This window comes from Streptopelia decaocto (assembly GCF_964273445.1).
Source record: "Streptopelia decaocto genome assembly, chromosome: 22".
Classification (NCBI taxonomy): domain Eukaryota; kingdom Metazoa; phylum Chordata; class Aves; order Columbiformes; family Columbidae; genus Streptopelia; species Streptopelia decaocto.
The window spans coordinates 4,701,347-4,723,535 of NC_138677.1; the positions used below are offsets into that span (position 1 = coordinate 4,701,347).

Here is a 22,189-nt window from a genome sequence, read left to right on the forward strand (position 1 = left end):
GAACAGATGTACACAAAGTTTTGATTTTATTTTCTCTGGTTGGAGACTCATCTTGTAACATGCATGCATTTCAAAACAGTAACAGTGTCTCAAACTGCTCCTAGCAAACAGACAAGCACAGAGGACTTAAAATTCCTATTTAAAAAACAGCAGTGAAAAAACCTAGAATGCTTTCTTTATTTTAAAGTTTTAGATTAAACTTAATTTATTCACATTTTTTTCAGTTGCACTGATTAGCCCTGCCCGCCCTTGTGGCCTGTGTGTAATACGCTCACTAGACACAACTCAACCCGGCTGCGTTTCCGCGTTGCGCCGCAAAACAAATGCCCAGCGCCACTTGGGAGCAGTGAAAACCGAAACCACTAGGGATGACCAGCAGTTGGTTCCTCAAGCTTTGCCATCGCTGTTACACGAGATATTTGTTTCAAAAGAGCACGGGAAATCAGTAGTGGCTGATACGGATACCAGAGAATGGCTCTCAGGAGCTGGGGAAGGCAAACCTGAAACGGGGCATTAAGACACAGAGGGGGAAAGCTGGTTTTTCGGGGCTATTTGAAGGGCGATCTGTCCCAGATCGGTGACGCGGTGTCGCAAACCGAGTTCAGGACACACACGGAAAGGTTTGTACCACCGGGAGGTCAAACACTTGGACTCCGTGCAGGGACGCAGGAGTGGGATGTGTTTGTCCAACGAGGCCAAGACACAACCCTACCAAACCCGGCCCGAAACTACAACACAACCCTAGTTTGTGGCTTTTTGGGGGCTAAAAGGTGAGTTCCCCTCTGGAGGGGAAAGCAGGAGGTTCCTCCCTGAAAAGGAAATCAGACTCAAGTGTTTTAGTTGGTTTTGCTGCTGCTGCTAATCCAATTCAAACCTCAGGTGTGGGAGCGCAGCCTCATTCCTGCAGAAAATCTGCAGTTACCTACTACCCCTGAAGTTATCCCTGCGATTCATTTAACGATCACGGCTTTTCTAATTAAAACGCAGTCAATCCGAGGTGTGTACCACACCGGAGGGAAGGCTCCCACTGCTCCTCACTGGGAGAAGTGAACTCCTGATGGCTTTTCTCTATAAGCTCACCAACACCAGGCCCTTTGCCTCACACTCCAGAACACGCGGGTCTAATTAAACAGTGACCCAACGCGTTCTCGAGTGGGTTTTATTGCGCTATTGGAGCAGAGCTGCACCTAAACTGCGACTCCGCGCTCTGCCTTCCCTCTCCTGCTGATTCCAGAGCTATCTCAACAGGGATACACCTTCTAGGTTCAAAGGGCCGCGTACAGAAACACCCTCAGCACAGGGATAGGAATCCTGCAGCTCACCCAAACTCACCCCAGCTTGGTGAACCGCACGCTAAGGTTGGTTTTTGGCATTTTGAAACTCTAGTTGACCAAAGAATTGCACTGAAATGTCTTGAAAAGTCCATCGATGCACCCATGGTCTGAGCGATCTGCCTACCTACTGCAGCTCTTTCAGCCGGGGGGGGTTTCGGTCAAACGCGCTTCAGTGTCAAGTGTTCCGCAGGGTACACGCTACAGACAGAAATATCTACGCTTAGCAAACTAGAACTAAACTCACACCAGAAACAGACGACAAACTAGCACAAGCAGTCGTAAAACCAGAATCGAAAGGGCTGGGTTCTCCTTTTAAATACTTTGAGTTAAAAAAGTGACCTAAAACAAGATTAAAAAAAAAACAAAACCCAAACCAAAACAATAAAAATGAAAGAAAAAAAGTCCCTTTTAAAAACAAATCAAATATTTGCAGCTTCACTTCTTGTTCTGGTAATAAAAATACTGTCTAGAAACAAAAATTAGCATTTTTAACAGAATGCTACCTCTCAAAATGTAAACAATATACAAAATGCTTATGTTAAACAAAGTTACATACCTGGGTAATACATCATTAAGTGAGAAAATTGCATTTAATTACTTTAATACACACAGTATGGCAACTCGACGGAAGTGGCAGAATTGGGAAGTGCTAAAGTGAACAGAGTTCATGGGGCTTTTGGGGTCACTTGAGCCAGAGCAGCCAATTGAGCTTGGTTGGAGTGGAATAGGGAAACACCGGCCAACTGCTCCTGAGCCCTTTGCACCGTGATTTCTGCAGAGATCGCTGCAGAACTAACTGCAGCTTCACTCCATTCCTGGCTATGAAATTCAGCGAACGAGACTGTTGCTCCAAGCTACGCAAGCTTCATTATTCTACTTTCTTTGGGTTGGTATTTTTGTGTAGTATCTCCCTGCAGTTCACTAATTTCCTTCTCTTTTCCTCCCCCCTTTTCTCATTTTTTAATACATGATTTAAAGACAAACAGCGAGTTTCCCAGAAGGAGAATGGCGAACTTACCGGGCCAAAGTTGCGGATTCAATGCAGATTTTTAAAACTGTCAAGAATAAAAAGCGATTGGTATTTAATTTCTGATCGATAGTAAACTTAAGCGCTTACTCAGCCCATATAATGCCCACAAAGCTAAGCTGATGATACCCTCGAAGTCCTCCCTTTTTTAAAGGATTCTCATAGCTGCGCTGGTTTTGTGGCTTTTCCAGCTCCACACCTTAAGACACGAGGCTCTTGGGCCTCCAGACAACGGTGTGTTATCCCCACATCACACACAACGGGGACTGGACTACAGCGGCGGGAGAAACTTGTCCCATATTAAAGGGAATGACCCACGAACGAGGAAAAAGATTCATATCCCATCATGACCCCTACTATTAATTTTGACTTCTCAAAGACTCTATTTACAGCGCGCTCTGCCAGGCTGAAACTCCAGCTCCATTCTGGCCCTTTCAGAGCTGAGACCTGTGGGATTCACGTCACGAATGTGGGTATGAACGTGAGAACCAAAAACCAAGCCCACATTCAGCATCCAGCCCAGAGCCAGCGTTAGTCGAGGGCAATTACCGGGATGTGATGAGCACCAGTTATCTCTCAAAAGGACCAAATTCCACACAGCAAACTGTAGCACGCGTTACAGCACAGGACAGACATTCGAAACAGCTTATTCCCGAAACAAAGGCATATGTGAGAACAGTTTCAAGGCAGATAAGCAATATGTTTCAACTGCAAGAGGTTTGTTCAAAACACTAAATCCTGCTTAGAAAGAAAATTTAAAGTAAAGAAAAATGAACCAAAAGATCTGTAACTGTTGTGCGGCAGAGCTAACGAAACCCAAAGCAAGTCTGACAAGCTCGGCTGTGAAAAATATTACAAGCGTTCTGGAGACAACAGGACGTTATTCAGTCACGCAAATCAGTTCCAACTCCTTAGGGGGGGAAATAAATCTGGCGCAAGGGTTCGAACGTTTCCTCTCTTGAGTGTCGCTCTAGAGAGGGGTACGGAGCGGAGAAGTGTGGGAACAACCACAGCCCAAGTCCCGAGTCCTCCTGAGCGGTGGGATTTGCTCCACAGTCACAGCTCCCCACACTCCCCACTGGCAGCGAGTCCGATTCCTTCGTGTGCAAGTCACATTAGCATTTACAAAATAAACCGACTAACCAAAGAGCCTCTGTCAGGAAACAAATTCAAGTACCTGTTGCAGATGGGGCGAGGAAGGAAGACTGAACATTAGCTAGATTAACACTGGCAGAATGTGAGGCTGTCACCTAAGAGACACGGCAACTCCCGACCGAGGTGCGACAGGGAAATGTTCCAGATACTCAAATCCTATCCCATACCTACAGGTACAAAACGCCTTATTCTCTTTTTCTTTTATGAAATCTTCATAGCTGGCCAATTGAAAGCACAATGGGTCCAAGCACATGATTATCTGAGGTTGTTCAGTGCCTCTACTACCTCTCAGACTGTTCATTTTTAGGTTCTAGGAGTCAAACCTTTTTAAGCGATCGTCTTTGGTGGATGTTCATTTCCCTCGTCTTTCCTGTAAATCAAGTGCAGTTACAAAAGCAGTTTTTGTTACTTAAATTAACCAAAAAATATAAAGTGTCCCAGTCTGAATTTACCTAAAGTTCAGCAACTCCTCCTTATCAGAGTAATATTTTCCATCCTTGAAATGCTGAGCTATTTTCCTTCCAATTCCTACCAAGAGGCAAATAAAAGGGCTTGCATGTCTTTCTGGCAAAGACAGTCCAATAATAATAATAATAATAATAACAATAAAAATTAAAAAAAAAAAGTAGTAGTTTGTGGAATCAGGCACTGCTTCACTCCTACTGACCGTGATCTAGAGCGACCCCTTTCATACAGTGCCACGTTATCGCATCCCAACGGGATTCTCTGGATCAGAGAGGAGAAAACGTCATTACAAAGAGCAGTGCTGAAACAATGCACTTTTCTTGTTTTAAAAAGCCCTCAAATCTATGTCTGGGCACTTCTGTAACATAAAAACCCACTTTTCCACCTGGGTCAAGTGGGCCGTTGGAGGGTGCACCTAGAATGAGTTTTCTCTTAAGTCACACAGCGCCACACGCTCACTCTTGCACACGCACACACACACATGCACACCCCACATGCTGCTACAGTGTCTGTTTTAGTGTCACAGGCTGCGTCCTCTGTTGGGAAGTAGCCCCTCTTTCTCTTCATTTCTCGCCGAAGGCTGAAGACGACTATGTCAGGATATTGGAGATAAATTCATTGAAGCGTTTAGAGTACTGCTCTGGGTTCACGGTGGAGATCTCTGCCCCGGCCTGCAAGGCAGAGAGAGGAGAGACAAGTGAAAAACCAACATCCAGAGAGGTCTACAGAGACCCCCAAGGAAACCGATTTTAGCTCCAGCTGGATCTTCTGCAGACCACTGAGTCAAAGCATTGGATTTGTTCCCTTGCGCTTTAGAGGAGATTTGGAAGAAGCACAAAGAACTCCATGTCCCGCTAACCTGGGCTGTTTTTCAAGCCCTTTTGGGAAGTTCAGGACTGCAGGGAACAGGACTGGCCCCAGGAAGGGGACAGGGAACGTCCAGTCCTGCTCTGTGATGCTGTTGGTGCCACACCAGGGAAATAAAGCAGCTGTTCTTGGGCACGGGATCACTGGAGAATTTCCACGCTGGTAGGAAAATCAGCATCAGGAGACATCACGCACACGCAGGAAAGTGTGTGAGCAAAGCAGAAGCCCCCAAGCCCATCCTCCCTGCGGCTGGCCGGCTGCTTACCCCATGTTTCACCGTTTTGGCAGCATGTGCAGCTTTCTTCTTCGCATCATACGGCGTAAGAATGTCTATAATGGCCATGAAATACACTTCCTTCTTGGGGGCACCTAGAAAGGCAAGAGAGTTGCTAGCACACCCTGAGATGTGGGCAAAGCCTGGCTGCACCCTCCTCCTGAAGAAATACATGGCAGATATGGTTTGATGCTACTAGCGGAGAAAGTAAGGCAGCTGGGGGCTGGAGGAGGGCAGAGAAATGACTGGAAACAGCGTCCCAGAGACCCACACGCTCTCTGAATACCCTACTGCTCCCCAAGCATCACTTCTACCCATCCCAACTCACACCATCCACACCGAGGGACTGCACAGCAAAGGAGACACTTGGCAGGGTGTCTGTCTCTCTGCGGCCAGTCCTTCTGTTCCATTTAGCCTGGCCAGGACACGCCCTTTGCCCTCCAGACCTCCCTCAGGGCCATACTCCACCATACTCACTTTCGTGGCTTTTCATGGCGTAGACGTCGACAGAAGGATCGAACTCTCCAGGCCCGAAGAAGCGAGGGTAGTTGAGGAGGTTGCCGGGGCTGTCGGGGGGTGTGCCGTAGGAGGAGATGGGGTTGCCTCCGAGACCATCGTTCTCACACTCCTCATCCTCTGCCCGATCCTCCACCTCCATCTCCTCCTGCTCCGCTCGGTCAACATCGTGGATCCCAACCAGCAAGCTGTAGTCCATGATCTTCAGCTGAGCTAGAAACTGCGAGAAAGAGAAGAGTGAGAACAGCACCCACGTGAGATCAGAAATCCTCAGCCCTGCCCTGCCAGGACCTCCCTGAATAGAAAGAGCTGTAGTGAGAGCTAAACCCTTAGTGTTCTCCAGAGAGCTCATGAGCTCATATCCCCACCACTATCAGCATAATCCTGACTGTCATTGCTTGGCTGATGCAGGAATTAGTTGTTTCTCAGTCACTGCTGCACCCCTGGAGCTTGAGGCCACAGTGAGGATCCGGTTATGGCAGACAGACTCGAAGCTGCTCCCCAGGAAACTCTACCTCCACGTCCCGCTTCAGCTTTTCCAGGAAGTTCTTTTTACTTTCTTCTCCAACGTGCAGCTTCTGGCCCTCATTCAAGAAGTCATTGTCCTTGAATGTTGGTAAATCCTTCGCCTGCAAGAAAAAGCCTGTGTCAAATTCTCCAGACCCGCACTCTTTGGGGAAGGGCTGCTACAACTGATCCATCAGCAATTTATTGGTTGCACACAGACTCTGATCGAGTGTGGGGCTGCACCAGGATCTTCTCCCTGTTTATTAGGGGAAGCGGCTCATCCTGTTCCCTAAGTATGAAAATGCCACCAGGCGGATCATGGTATTTGTCAATGAATCCACGTGCTGAGCTGCTCCTGGGGGGAAACTGAAGGGAGACGAGAGCAACTCAGCTTTAAAGACTGCGGGGAAGACGTGCGGCGGGCTGAGCGCTGGGCTGCAGCCAGAGACAGGCCAACCAGCTCCCAGAATAGAAAAGAAATGCATTTTGTTGCCTTCTGATTCAGGGGGGAAAGTGTTGAGAGGGCTTGGAAAAAAAAAAAGCTTCTCTCCCTAAAGACTTGAGGAAAAAATTAAAACCACTGCTTTTTCAGGAATCTGCCTGCAACAGGCTCTGAGGATTTCTCTGGGATACGGAAAAACATACAACCCCTTTGTGCAACTGGGAATTAAATTATTTTGTTCTCGGAATGAATTATGAGCGTGTGGTAGCTTTATATAGATCTAATATGAATGGTCTGAGACGAACTGCATAAGCAGAAAAAGCTGGAGAGTCAAGAGCCAGCAAGCCGGGGACACTTGGGCACGGTGAAGCCGTGCCCCGATGCCAGAGCATTCCGTGTCAACGGGAGTTCCTTGGCTCATGCCAGAGATCTAATTTTAGGGCAGGCTGGAGTAAATTTACTCCGCAGTTCCAAACCTGAAAATCCCATGTGCACGTGCGAAACACGTAGTACTGTGAGTTACTGCTGTGATTTCAACTGGGCTTTTCACGGCAGCATCACAGCCAAAGGTCTGCAGGGGCAGGATTTAGTCATAAGTTCCCCTAACGGCATGAGAAACAGAACTTACAAACACGCTGAGATATGCCAAGAATCTGAGAGGAGCCGGTCTGGTTTCTGAAAGCATCTGTTGCACAAGCGAACTGCTGACCTGACTCCGTTTGGTACCCAGGGAGCACTATGAAGAAATCCTTCCATAAAGCCACCATTGCACTAAGGTGGGGTTTGGGACTTGTGGGATTGTCCCCCAAGAAGTTCCCCCCAACTCCTTGTAGTGTCACCATAACAGGGCAGCACCAGATCTGCACCATCTCCTGGGTAGTTACTGGGAAGAGTCGGAGAGGTGGGACAGAAACGGGTTGTCACTCAGGGCCCATTTAACACCCCCTGCTCAATACCCCTTTGGAAAAGGGAAATCATTTGGGTCCCATCTACTTCCAATCACCGGGAGGAAAGACAGGCTGGCCGGGAACGGTTCATACCTTCTCTTTATCGCTTGCTTCCCTGGATACTGTAGAGCCCTGATAAAAGAGTAAAGAAAAGAGCATTGCTGCACTATGTATCATATTCCCAGAGAATTCATTGACACCATTTAATTCCTCCATGCAGAAAAATAATCAAAGTGTTTTTAAAATCAGCGCTCAAGCCTTTTTTCATGCCCAAGATAGACCTACAGATCTCCAGAGCCCCCAAAACCTGATCCCCTGAACAAAACCCGAAGCCCAGGACCTTGCCAAGTAGACATTACAAAGAGCAAGTCCCACCCTCCTGGAAAAAGAGCCCTCAGCTCCATGACCACCCTTGCAACACTCACCTTCAGGTCATATTTCCTGTGCACTGTCAGCCTGTGACTAAATACGTTTCTGGTTACCACCATATAGGTTTCCACTCCGTCCACGGTGAGCCGGTACATGCCAAGGAACTGGGGCAGGAGGGTGTTCCCGTGACATTCCACTATGAACTGGAGGAGAGCGGGGAAGGGAAGGGCAGAGAAAGACAGTGCTGTCACACAAACCCCGGTCTGACACAAGCTCAGCAAGAAGCTGATAGCAAAGCCTCCCGTTCCAGCCGCCTGACACCGACGGGAAAGGAAAGGAGGTTTGCACATGGCTCCGAGGGGCTCAAGAAAAGCAAGTTAGGGCATCGTGAGAATCCTCCAGCCCTGAGCTGAGACAGAGCAGCCCGTTGTGTGCGCACATCCAGCCTGCGTGTGTGTCTGTCACCCAGTCACAGCAGCGTGAGCCCGGTGCTGGCACTGGTTAAATTCACCTCTCCTGGTTATGTGAGTGCGTCTGAAAGCAAAGAGCAGATGGACCGGCAGATACCGCGGGCCAGGGTAGAACATTTCCAGCTGTCCCACTTTGCCCCCGCTTCCCTGCTGCATGTAACTGTCCCCTCCTTGGTCCCTCTGGAAAGTCTGATTCAAATGATTAGGGGCATGTTTACAGATCTCAGGTACCACCAATCCATAATTCATCGGTGTAAGGAACAGGGTGAGCTGTGAAGGGGCTCAGCACTGCGAAGAAGCAGGCAGCTGTGCCTCAGTTGCCTCTCAGATGCTAAGGAACACAGTTTTCTTTTGCAAAAGCTATTTGCAAGCTCTGCCAGGCTGCACACTGCGAATCCAAGCCCCAGTTCCCTGGCAAATCACAAAATACTCCCCGCAAGGTGTTTGCTACCTCCTCTCCCAGAGCTCCAGACTCACCGTACCTGATGGTACTTCTTTAAGATGTTGTGCATCTCCGCTACGTCCTCGCTCGACACCGCTTTGATGACAAACCTCCTGTCGTAGGTGGTGAGGAACCGGGCCCCACAGCGGCCCTGGCTGTCGCTGTTCACCGGGGCGCTTCGGGTCACCGAGTTCTGAGGGAACCAGAACAAAAAGGTGGGGAGGGGAGGCAGAAGATGCCACCTCCCTGGAGAAAAACACAAGAGAGTCTTGGAAAGCAGATGAGACACGGGTGATTTCTTTTACTACGGGGTTTTTAAAGAGGGAGCATACACAGGCCAAGACTTCTTAGCATTTCCTCCTGGAAATCTAACAACAGACAGGATTTTTCTAAAGTTTAAGGAAAACCAGAAGAAAACAAATGAAATGGCCTGCCTGCTTTTCCATCAAAAAGCAGCGTAAACCAGCAAAAGTCTCATTGTTCAAGAATTCTTTACAGGTCACCCTGAAACCAAAAGCCACCCTCAGCCTCTGCTGTTCCTACAATTGGACGAAAAGGATTGTGAGTATAAATAGCTTGGTTGTTCTTCCGACAACCAGCAGCATCTGTCTTTACATCCCTGTCTCCACCCTTAGCAACGAAACATCGCAGCTCCTTTTCATGCTTGCGGCACAATTGGTAAATCCCAAGCAAACTGCAGAGTGAGTATCTCCCGTGTCCCCTGGGCCACATCGGGAGCTCTTTGTTCTGGTGCCTCTCCCCACGCAGCGGGACGCGCCGTGAGCCCCGTCCCACCAAGACTCGCTGCTCTTTGCGCCTCCCAGACCAACCCAAGCAGGTCACCAGTTTCCTTGTCACCAGTCTCAGCAGGTCCCTTCCAACTCCAGCAGCCCCATCGCTGCTCAGAAGCCATTTTGTCAACCAGCTGCACAGGCTCTCGCTGGCATTTCCTCACCACTGGCACAAAGCAGATGGGGAGAGTTGAGTTGTGCTCTGAAACACGATGTCCTGACATCTCACTAGTGGTCTTTAGCTCAAGATAGATGCGTCTTTCGGGATCTCAGGGCTGGACGACGCGTTTCGCGATGTGGTTTTTTAGCTGCTATTCCCACTGTTGTCTCTGACGAGCAGACAGCAGAGGGAGCCTGCAGTTCTGCACACGCAGGCAGAGCCTGCTGCGAAAGAGGGATTTACCATGGCACGCTGCAAGCGAGCCCAGAGGTTTCCTTTCAGAATGAAGAATTTAAAGCTTTTAAAACTTTAATGAAGCAGGGGAAAAACTCTACTCCTGCCAACGGTTTTAGAAACTGTCAGGAAAATAAAAGCAAGCAAAAAAAAAAAACAGCCAAGGCCTTGCTTCTTGCTGACACTTGCAAATGAGTCTGTGCTGCACCGTTTAATCACCCCTCACCTCAAAACCACAGAGCTTTTCTTCTAGAGGAGATGGGAAGCAGAGATCGTGACCACATATGGACATTACCAAACGCACAGCCCGTGGGTTTACCTCGTTCCCTTCCTGTCCCTCCCACCCCTTCCACAGACTGCGCGTTATATTTAGCATCCTGGCTCAATTCCCACTCCAGCCATCACATTTTACCCACCTGAATTTAGCTCAATCAATGTTTTCTGCTTTCTGTTCAGGCCGGACACTTTTAAGGAGCCAAACTGCTTTACCTCAGAGACAAGAGAAGTCATCCCTCACAGCAACAGGTGAAGTGTAAATGACAAACCAGCTATTGAGAACCAACAAAACTGTGGGTGCATCTATGCAAGTTACTTCACACAGTTCTGATCATTTCTTACAAGAAACTGAGAAAAAAGAAATAAAATATACTATAGTGGATGGGCTTGAAATAAAAATAATTAAGAGCTAATGACTTCCCTGTATGGAAATAAGTGGAAGCGTATGGAAGGAGCCAGCACACCACGTAATTCCCTGGTACAGCTCGCCCCAGGGTGTTGCTGGCCAAGCAGAACCCTCAAAAGCCGCGGCATGATTTGCTGTCCACAGGCACTTCTGGCAAAACACCACGGCTGCCTAGAGAACAGGCCTGATGTCGGAGGGAAAGAAGAGAATTAACACTCTAACAAGCAGCGCTGCAACAGGCAGGACACGGCAGCCTTTATGGTTTCTCCTGGGGATGGCCGGCCCCTTGCAGAAGAAAAGCAGAGGCTGCCAGTTCTGCTCGAAAAAACGTGTCTCACTTTGAGCAAACACCCTCGGAGCGCCCAGCGTGCCTGGGAAGAGGCGGCAGAGGAGGATGGGCCCTGGCAGCCAGGATGGGAGAGGCGGCTGAGATCTAAAGAAGCAAAAAGCCCCAACCACCTCTCCCGGTACCCTCAGGGGTCACCCCTGCTCCCTCGGCTGGGAATGCGGGGCAGAGGGTGGGATGCAGGTGCTACCCATCAAATCCTGGCCCCATCACATGAGCCCAGAAACTGGATCAAGTCGATGCGGTGTCTCCCCAGTGCAATGAGCCATGCGGCTGGAGCAAGAAAACAGATCTCTTTGTTATACTGACCTTGAAACAGGGGGAGATGAGGAAATAATCTAGATCATTTTGGCATGTTTGGAGTGGGCGTATATGCAGATGGATGTGGACATGGACACGACCAGAGGGAAGCAGTTCGGTGGGATGAGCAGGAACAGCTCTGCTCCCATCTCCTCTCCCCAGACGCAGGGAGCTCAGCTGGGCTTGTCGTGAAGCGAAGCCGGGAGAGAGCGATACCCTGGGCCCGCTCACCCGCGCTGCCGTGCCTCTGGACTCCAGCGGGTATTTTAGTTTAAGCCCTTGACCAGTCAGGGCTGGCGCCTCGCCACAGCTTTTATCAACGGCAGCGGAGTGCCAAAGATATGGGTTTAATTACCTAACACTCGGGCTGCTAAAGGCCACGCCGCTATCAAAGCCGTCCTCTTTTCCGCGCTGGCTTTTCCCTCATTTACGAGCTCTCTAAGCAGCCTGCTACTACACATCTCCCGCGTGCGTAAGCCTGAGAGCTGTGTGTGGAAGGGCAGCCCTGCTGCAGCGGCCAGAGTTGAGACAGCTCCGTTTCACGGGATTTCAGCCCAGTGGTTTTAATACAAGGAAACGTCTCTCCCCTCCAGTCTGAGCCTCTGGCCTTAGGGGACGCGTCCCAAAGCAGCAGCCACCGCAACAAACCCAATTCAAGAGCGTCAATGCTTGGTACACACAGCTGGTTAAAAAAAGCACCTAAATCTGTAAAAACAGGACAGACTCATTTTCCTTGCAGATGTTCTGCACTAGATCATTGTTATCCTCCAGCTCCCGCCTGTCTGCAACCATCTGCTGCCTCTTATTTTATGCCTGGACTGTAAGTGCTCTGGAGCAGGGACCATCTTTTCATTCTGCAGTTGCCCAGTGCCTGGCACAGCCAGATCTACTCTGCTGCTGGGGGCCCTTAGGGTTGTGCTAAAACCATTTAAATAATTATTATAAGCCCATAAAAACTGACCACACAATGTCGGTATCGTAGTTTCTTTGCCAGTTTTGTTATTCTGTCCTAAGGAAACGCGTTAAGAGGGTACGGAGAGAAGAGACGGTACCTGGTAGTCTTGATCATCAATCCCAAATCTTTCTCGAAGGTTTCGGAACACCAGTGGACAATACTCCTTAAATTTAAAGCGACTTGGCAAGTTTTCCCTAGGGCAAAGCAGAAAAGATATTCTGGTGCAATGATCAGCTTGTGAAATCAAACTCAATTCTTCTCCCAGCTCACTGCTGACCCCCCAGGATATCCGAGCCCCCTCCTCCCTACAAGGGCCTTGTTCTGCAAGTATTTACCCTCGTTAGGGGAGCTTGTTTCTTTGGATGCCTACAAAAGTCATCTGTTCATAGAACCGCTTGCAGGATCCAGCTGTTGACTAACAGGCTCTTTGGATGAGGATGTCTGCCTTACAGAACAATCTCCCCTGTCACAAACACAGATTTGACAGAATAATTTCTCTCTTTCCTCCTCCTTTGTTGCTTTGTTCCGTTCAGCAACACAGCTGCCCCCTGCAACACACTGTTACTGTTTAAGATGAAAAGCTGGAGGAAAGAGGGAGGGGGGGGCTCTGATTTCAGATCAGATCAGATCACTCATGCGTCAAAAGAAAGGTCAACACATCCCTGTCGCTGAGGGATGCTGCAGCTACTCCCTACCAGAGCTCGTATTCTGCCCACTGGGAGGAAGCAGAGAGGATGGTCCTGTCTGGGTACGGTGGGAGATTTTGTCAGCTCATTCTCAATGAGAATCCTTTGCACCAACACGTGGGAAACTAAAAATCTATGTAGGAGAAGAGGGAAGAGCAGATACTGCAAATTGTAGGTGCCAGAGAAGACAAACTTTTGAATCGCACTCCCACTCTCAAAAGCTGATCCCTGGGAGACTCAGTGAAAATGAAGCAGTGAGCAGGGAGCGCTGCAGACCTGCACACACACACAGCCAGGGTGAACACAGCTCTGAGCACCAGGCACAACTGCGGCTTTTAAAAGGCTTCCAAAAACTGATATTTTGGGAAAAGGAGAAGAGGGTAACTCCACACAAGTCCTATGGGCCAGGGGTATAATGCAGCTTCAGGGCTGTGTCCTGTGAACTGACAGAGAACCCAGCAAGTTATGGAGAGCAAACTCCTTCCCTCTTGTTCATGGTCTTGGGATTTGGCTTCTCCTGGTCAGGACAGGACAGGACACCCAATGGGGCACAGCAGGAGTCACGAGATGGTCCTGCAGCAGCTTTGTATGTAACCAAGACGTGCAGCAAACTTCAGCCCTTGGGCTTTGAACAAGTTACACTTTGTGAATTCTAAAATATTTTCTACCCACTTCAGTGAATATCTACATGTTTTGGTTTTAAGTAGTGCCACTTCTAAGCCTGGCCTTACCAAACTTCTCGTCACTCAAAGAACATAAACCAAACCACGAGACAGCATCTCGGTGACAGAGCCCCCATGCGTCTGGCCATACCAGATCCTCCTGGCATTACAACAGGGAGCAAACCCCAAAACCTTCCACGTGCCAGTTTCCCTCACAGCAAAGAGCTCTATTTACAGAGACAAACAAGCTGGGAAGCACCTACTTACTTGTTAAATAGATGATTGTCCACCTTAATCTTACTGTAGGCTTTAAAGTCATCAGGCATCAACATAACAGGGACGGGAACATTGCTGAGTTCGTTGATCTAAGAGAAAGGAAAGAGAAAGGAAAGACTCAAAACCCAAGTTCCTCTGCCCTGCCGTTACTGTCAATGGACTTAGGGGGGGTGCCCAACACCCCAGAAGCTTTTTTTGAAGCAATATAACCCATTAGACCTAAATAAATAAATCACCTTTGCCTCTATTTGGGAAACGTTGCATCAGCCAGTTTCTTAACTAGTTGTCACCGCTACAAATCACAGATGACCAAAGTCTTTGCCGTAACCAGCCAGAACAGACTGGGCAGCTTTGGTGCAGCACAGCCCAGCTCCCTGCGGATGCTGTTGCTGTGCTCGCTGTCTCTTGTTGCTCTTATCCCACCTTCTCGAAAGGGATGAGTCACTCCACTAGATTGTTTTTGCTCCTTAGTCATGTGTGGCAGCCACAGGAATACAGGGAAGGAGAAGAATGAACATTCAGCTACTATTGTACAAACAGGCTCGTGCTACAGCACCCAGCAGTAATAGTAACATGAAGAAAACCAACGCACTTCTGGACTATATCTGGCTCCCCTGCTCCAGACAAGCAGTGACAAGGACGTGCCAGTGTTCACGAGCGGGTCAAGAGGCAGCATGTTTCTGAGGACAGCCCCAGTGTCGTCCATCCACACGGGCGTCAGGGGAATCACATGAGACTCTTTTAATTGAACTGCTGTTAACATGCTGGTTTTAGGAAGCAATTTCATGACACCTCCTGGTAACGCTGGGGAGAAGCAGACAATGCTGGCAACAGCAGGAGTCAGGCCTGGGGTCTGTTCCTGACACCAAAACCTCCGGTGGGTCAAGCAACTTCCAGCTTGGAAAGCACAACAGCATTTCCCCGCTGACCAGGAACGGGGTCCGAGCCGTCAAGACGGAGGAATCTGGGATTCCCCACTCCTTGTGTGAAACAGGACCCGCAACCCTGTCCAAATATCTGCTGCCACGTCTGCTCCGAGGAGGCGGAGATGGAAGGGGGTGTGAAGGGCCGTTCTGCAGCGGGAGCCGTGGAGAGTTCAGCGCTGGAGACGCGCAGCGAGCTGTGTGGTTACACGGGCAAGCCTTTGATGCAGTACATATTTTTCATCTCCTTTCTCTGTCGTTGCCAATGAAAAAAGAAAAAAAACCAACCAGACCAGATTTCACAAACGTCAGACTGGAAAGAAAGACCCATCCAGGCTTCAAAGAGAAAAGATGACTATTTTCAGACACTGTCATCCCACACAACAGATAAGTGGAAAGCAAACCGGGCAGCGCTCCGTTAAGAGCAGAGATGGTGCTCTTTAAATCCCCGCCCGGTATTTACTCCACAGCAGCACCGAAGAGCATTAAGCACTCCCATAAAGAGCTTTGGGATGTATGGAGAACGCTGCATAGATGAATGAATAAAGAACGTCACACAACTCCCATCGTTTGTAGTCACAACGGAGCAGGGAGGCCAATATCCCCAGCTTAAGCTAAAGGCTCAATCCTGCGTTGAGCCGCTCCTGGAGCCGCAGCTGGAAAGGATCTCCCAGATCCCAGGACCCTGCTCCTGCAGGGATCTGCACCAGAGAGCCTCAGGCAGTGATTTCCCCTCAGGGTGAAAGGAAACCAGTTAATTCCATATCAAGAAAGAAGCGCTGCCTCCAGCCACTAATGATTGCTGTCTAACAGGAGGGGAAGCCCAGCTCCTCAGACTCGCCTGTTCTCACCCTCTGCTCGCAGTGGGGAAGGCACAACCGCACTATCATCAGCTTGTTGCAGAGCGGAGGAAGGGTTTGACGGCTGAGAGGGAACAGCGAGTTGGAGATTTGTCTCCTCCCTGCCAGAAATTCAGACACAAACATTAGCAAAGTGAGATGTCAAGACGTCTCTGGGTGCCCTCATTTCTGCCTAAGCAGAAACCTCAAAGCAAACGTTGTACCTGTTGCTGCTCTCCTGACTGGCAGAAATGGTGCGCCAGGATGTCTCGTCTCATTTAAAAGACGTCCCCGCTCTTCACAAGATACAACAGCCAAAAAAATCTCCCCCCTTTTCACTTTTCCAGCTGCACACAGCAGAGCTTTCTGGATGCTTTGGCATTCGGCTCTGGAGGAGACAGGGAGCAGAAAGGGGTTTGTGCTGGAGACCAGAATCACTGTGGAAGAGCCCAACTGGCTGTTTCTGTTCCCAGCCCTCCACCGGACGAGGCAGCTCTTGCTCAGCCAGCCACCAGGCCTTTGCTTCTGATACCACCAGGCTGAAAGCAAATGTGGTTTTGGCTTTTTTTGTTATCTGTTTTTTAAGCAAGAGGGATGTGCACTGTCTGCTCCCACAGTACCTCCACACTTGACGTTCTCCTCGAAGGAAGAGGAATGAAAAGCCCTCAATGCTGCCTTGCAAAGGGATATCCCAAACCATCCCTTCTCCCAGTACAACCCTCAGCGCCCAGTGCCCCTTCCCAAGGTCCTGCAGCGACGGTGCCAAGCAAACACCAGCGGCCCTTGACCAAGCAACAGCACCTCTCCACAGGGATCCCCTCCCGTGCTTATCGCCGTGGAATCTGAGCAGCCTCCGAGAGCAACGTGACTAACGCCTGGCACATGTTTGCTCTCTCGCCTTCTCCCCGGGGAGAGGCGTGTAGCAGGAGATTATATATAGCAGAGTGTGTGTCTCTGTGTATTTATGCTACAGAAGGCAAGGTCACAGCAAGGTGCAGAGCCCAGGGAGCCTGTTCCTATGGGTCCGACCTGTCTGTCCCCCACAAAAGGATGTCACCCAGCTGTGGAAAGTCTGCCTGTACCTGGAGCTTTGGAGATCTCCACAGGATGGACACCAAGATCTTGGGCTTGGTGCTTTGTTCTGGAAGAGGCGGCTACAGAGATGTAGCAGCAGACAGTGGCCGCTGTCACACTCCTCGGTCCCTCACCGCAGGGGTCATGCATCATTTTGAGGTGCACAGCAAGTGGGAAGAGCAGGTCCATATGGTACAGCAGCCCGTGCCTGGGGTATTCTCACATCTACAAAAGCTTTAGAGGTCCCCAAAGCGGAAAAAGTTAAGAACGGCTAATTTAGAGCATGAGCTCCTCAGGCCAGGGAACTGTGTCCAGACCCAGCGTGATGCTGGTTTCTGTAAGTCATCCAGCTTTTTGGACCTAATCTGCCTTTGAATCCTCTTGAAAATCAGCCCCTGTTTTTGCACAGTCTTCGTATGCCAGGAGTTTTCTGTTCCCCCACTCAGTAGAAAACACAGACAACCTGGCAAGGACCCGTCCAGGCTGAAAGCGCCATTAAAAAGTGCATTTTTCCACTGCCACCTGCATTTTGCAGAGAGACAAAGCCACTGCTCCTGCCCAACAGCACATGCCCATCAGCCTCACAAAAGGCTCAGAGGGTCCCAACGGAGCTCAGAGGATTTAAAACCAATAGACATCTGGGACCAGATGAGCTTGGAAGGTCCCATCCAACCCAAATACTGGGCGATTTATGATCTGCCCAGGCTCAGCTCCACCGTTTCCACAGCTCTCCCCTTCCCCCATGAGCGTCCAGGCTCTTCGTCCTCACTCAGCACATTTCATTTTTGCCTACGCTGCTGAGAAATCTCCAGCCATCCCTGGCCTTATGGGGCTGGAAAAAATGCCACCTCCCCTCCGCTTTGTACCTCCTGGTCACTCGAATTCACGAGCGACACCAGCCAGTACAATTTTGGGTTTATCTGTAGTTGATAATTTGGCTTCCCCACCAAAGCCAATCCCTTTTTCAATAAAAGACACATCAATATTCCGTGTCATTCAGGGACAGCTGTTAGAACGAATGGGCCAGACGTAATTTTGTTTCAAAACCTGACTGGAGGCTCCAAGTGGCAATTACCATTAGTAAATTGATGGGAAAACGCAATTTGTTTACTAACAAGATCCAGATGATGGAGCGTGTGAGTCTGCTCCCTCGGATTCTTGACAACAGGAATTTGCCCAGGAAAATAAGAATACTTTGTTCCTCTCACAGCCCTTCAATCAGGCATCTCACAGCACTTGGTGAGCATTAGTTAAACTTTATAATACCCTGGGGAAGCAGGTAAAAGACACATAGCAAAATCCTTTAACTCGCATGGCGACAAATCCACATCTGCAGCAAACCTTTGCGACTGCTTAACACAGTACAGCAACTGGGCAACGGTTTGAGAAAATCACTGTTTTCCATGAATTAGAGCATGATTAATCAGTACCCAAGCTAACAAAACCCCCACGCGGGTCTATGGAAGCATGAATGTTGTGGTCAATCATTTTTATCGGTGCTCTGGGAAACACCAGCATGATTTAAGAGGGAAAAAATAAAGCATCCCCTAGTGACAGCGAACCCACCTCTTCCTGAACAAAGTATTCGGAAGCAACGCATTGCAGGCGGAGGAATCGGTGCGTGCCACCCTGTTGCATACAGCTGAGCCCAATTTTATTGCTGATCTACCCAGGAAAACCTTATTTTCTCTCTGCATGCCAGGAAGAAAAGGGGCTCCTGGAATTTCTATTTTAACAGGAGGTCCTGGGAGAAGAAGGTTCGGAGCCGCCGGCCGCAATCGTTAACAGGGGCTGTCACGGCCATCGCCATATGCTGCTCTCTCCAGAGGTCAATTAGAGCCGCAGCAGACAGCAAGTGTTGGAAAGGACAAATACCGGCTGTTTACCCCGCGCCAGCACCAATTTTCTAGGGCTTCAACATTTGATACGTGGCAGATGCTGCTGTGGTGAGAATTAACATGGCAACATCAAACCCAACGCTGCGGAGAAGGCAGAAGCGTGCTGCAAATCCCGATTTTGCGATTTCACTTGAATACTAAGTAGCTGTGTTTTGTACCGGCTGGCACCGCTCCTGAAGGTCCGAGGAGATCGGTTGGTGCCTCAGTCCCTAATCAGAGCCCCCAGGGTGCAGGAGGCTGCCCGGGCAAGATCCACACACCCAACAGATCTCCCCATTTCCACAAGAACGGGATTTGTTTATGCCGACCCCCTGCCAACAGCCACAGAGCTCCAGGGATCGCTTCCAGTTGATGAACTGCCACTAGAGAAGCATCATCACGGCCCGTATGAACTCGACCGTTTGCTTAACGCACAGAAACAAGAGTCACGTCTCCAAGAACCCCCCGAACTCACTGGGATCCCAGCGCCTTGTATAATTAGAACATTACAACCGTTTCTATGGTTTCCGGAGCTCCACACGCCGCCGTGTTCATCTTGCTGTTGGCGCGAGATGGCTTCTCCCTTCCAGAACCGGCACAACTTTCCCTCGGGTTCCCATGCACACGGGCCCAGCTGGGGCGCTGAGAACGTGGATGGAGCCACCGAGGAGCCGCAGCTCCTCTCCCAACGCCACGACAACAGCAAAGCGTCCCTGGGAACCATCTCCACGTTTGCTGAATCTTACAGCGCCTTACAGAAAATTCGGAAAGCGAGGGCGAACCTCCGTGACTCCAGTCGCTCCTCCGCTCTGCACAAGTTCTCCCTCCCGCTGTGGTTTTCTGGTCTGAAATTTCGCTGTCAGCCTAACACCACCCACGCTTGGCCCCGCTCACACCAGTCCCAGCCCCACCCTGATCCCAGTTCAGTGGGTTTAAACGCCAGCTGGGATCACTGGGACAGCCAAGACCAGCTCGTGGTTTAAACAGAAACGCGCAGAACTGGTGTTCCAGAAATCAGTCCCCGTTCTTGGTGCGGTAACATCCCTGATCCTCTCCAGACCCATTGCTGCATCCACACCAGCTGCTAACGAGCTCGTTTAAACACAAGGCAGGGCCGAACCAAGGCCAGACTCGCTTAATGGACCCGAGGGAATTTCTTCAGTCAACAGAAATGGTGGATTGCATAAAATGGTTGTTTGATTCACCCATGAAAAAGTTCATCTCAAATGCAAGTATTTTCGGACAGAATCTTCCTGGCACAGCCTCGTGTTTGTGCTGATAGCGGTTTTCTCCTGCTCCTAGTGCAGGGATCCACGGATTCATCCCTTCTTGTAAAACCGCGGTCCCACAGCCAGACATTAAACAACCCTAACAAAGATATAATCTCATGACTGGTTTAGAGTTCCTACAGAACCGCCTGCTCGCCTTCCTTTACTGAAATATTTCACAGCCAAGTGCTCCAGAAGTTACACTGTCCCGATCCAGCACCTAAAAAAGTTGCCAGGCTCCTAGTACCGAGAATACAAAGAAATAAAACCACAAACTGTCCCCAAGAGGCCAGAAATGAAAGTCAGAAGAATCCAACCAATTTCCATTTCTTCAGAGCTCTGAACAGCACCACTGATCAAAGGCTGATTAAATTCATTACCCTGTTTCCCGGGCAAGGCTCTGAGCAGCAAGAACCTGGAACATCCTTTGACTCAGAAAGGCAGCGCCGGGTTGAACTACATTTGGAAGCTTTCATTCCACCATCAGGCAGGCTGGAAACGCAATCCTAATTCTGCGTGCGTTACTTGTTTCTGCAAAAATGGAACCTAAATCCCTTTCTAGAAAATATCCATCAATCCACTGGAGAAATAGGTGTCTGAACCCTCAAAGCCTACAAATTTAGGAAGGGATGAGGTTTCTGAATTCTTTGACCACCTGAATATTCTCCCAGAACAGCATCCAGAGAGCAAATCAATGCCAGTATGAGATTTACGCCTGCCATTGCAGACGAGGGAGAAGTTTCCAGAGAACAACATAAAGATGGGCTTGGGAAGCTCCAGAGGAGGCGGCTGGAAGAGCTGAGGGGCATCCCCAGGGGCCCCTGTCCCAGCTCCCCCCTCAGCCTCACGCCAACCCGGGGACACCGAGAGTCCTGGGGACACACGTGGCCTGAGCTCCAGCAGCTGAATCCGCAACTCAGAGCGAGACGAGGTTGGACAGACGAGGCCAAAAAGACCCTTTTGTATTTGGGGACGAAGAACAGAAACACATGTAATTCTCCCCACGCAGCCAGTGGAGGGACGGGATTGTCACTGCGTGTGTGGGACCTGTGGGCTGTGACACGGGGGGTCCCCTCACCATTGTGGGATTGCCCTGGGGTTGTGACAAGGGACAGCGCCGTGGGTGTCACTGGGGGTGAGCATGGAAGCCTAAAGCCACCCCAGGGGTGAGGAAGGGGACGTGTGGGAGGGACACCCTGAGCCGGGGGGGTGAAGATGGGGATGATCTGGGGAAGAAAGGCACCGACAGGGACCCCATGGACACCACGGGAGGGGGAATCCAGGGAAGGGAAGAGATGCCAGGGGGAGGGAAAGCTGCGACTGGGGGGGAAAAAGGGTGTGGGGGGCAGAGCCCCGATGGCGGGGGGGCGAGGGCCCTGGGTGGGCGGGAAAAGGCGCCGCCTGAGGGAGAGACGGGAAGGGCCCGATCCGGGGGGCGGGGGCGCTCGCTGAGGGGAAGGACCCGGGTGAGGGGGGTGAGTGGGCTGAGGGCCCCGACCCCCGGGCCGGGGAGGGGCTGAGGGGCCCCGGGAGGGCCGCGCTCACCGTGTGGTTGGCTCCCCACATGAGGACGCTGAGCAGCGGCTCCGAGGCCCGGAACAGCTTCACCTTCTGGCACACGAAGTGTTTCTTCTTGGTCTTGGTCTTGCTGGCGCTCAGGGCCGTGCCCAGCGCCGCCCCGACGCCTCCCGCCGACGAGCCCCCCGCGCAGTTCGAGGCCATGGCGGACCCGGCGGCGGCACCGGGAGCCGGACCGAACCCCCTTCCCCGGGGCTCCCCCTACCAGCGTCTCCGCATGGTTCCGCCCCGCCGGGCACACGCCCCCCCACCCCCTTCCCTCAGTGGTACCGCCCGCCCCTGTCAGCCCCTGCCCGTTGGTCCGGCTCGGCCCGTTAGCTTCCCCCTGGCCGTTGCCGCAGTGGTTCCGTCCCCGCCTCCTCCTGCTCTCCCCCACCCCGCCCCCGCGGTGGTTCGTTCCGCCGCTGAGGAGGAGCCGCCGCCGCCGCCCGAGCGCGCTCCGGCCCCGCTCTGAGGAGGCGCCAAGATGGCGGAGGGCTGAGGAGGTGGGGAGCGGGAGGTACCATGTCCTCGCAGAGGAAAGGGAGAGCCCCGGTTGCTAAATAGCGGGAGCGCGGAGCTGGCCGCTGGATGTCCCCGATTCAACCTGCGGCAGGAACGAGGAGAACGGCAGCACGGCTTGGGCTGGGAGAAGGAACAACGGAAAGGGCTGAACGGAGGAAGAGGGAGAAGGGAAAGCAAGCCTCCTTCCCTCCTCCTCTTCCCGGAGATGGTCTCGCCCAG

At 50.8% G+C, this 22,189-nt stretch overlaps 1 protein-coding gene across 4 annotated transcripts; it reads right to left on the reverse strand.

The window, feature by feature from the left end:
- Positions 1-9: 9 nt before the first annotated feature.
- On the reverse strand, positions 10-21,694 carry PIP4K2B (phosphatidylinositol-5-phosphate 4-kinase type 2 beta). Of its 4 annotated transcripts, XR_014185900.1 has the most exons (12): positions 21,434-21,694; positions 13,899-13,996; positions 12,381-12,477; positions 8,856-9,008; positions 7,960-8,106; positions 7,628-7,666; positions 6,154-6,267; positions 5,600-5,858; positions 5,114-5,217; positions 3,969-4,652; positions 2,353-2,389; positions 10-1,532 (listed from the first exon to the last, which is right to left on the reverse strand). XR_014185900.1 is itself a non-coding variant. In XM_082071024.1 (10 exons), the coding sequence occupies exons 1-10, from the start codon at positions 21,608-21,610 to the stop codon at positions 4,572-4,574; spliced, it is 1,269 nt and encodes a 422-aa protein (XP_081927150.1). In that variant the 5' UTR covers positions 21,611-21,694; the 3' UTR covers positions 10-4,571. The 4 variants fall into 4 exon arrangements, 1 of the variants encoding a protein (XP_081927150.1); XR_014185901.1 differs by having other exon boundaries at positions 10-2,389; XR_014185902.1 differs by having other exon boundaries at positions 2,353-4,652.
- Between the last annotated feature and the right edge of the window lie 495 nt (positions 21,695-22,189).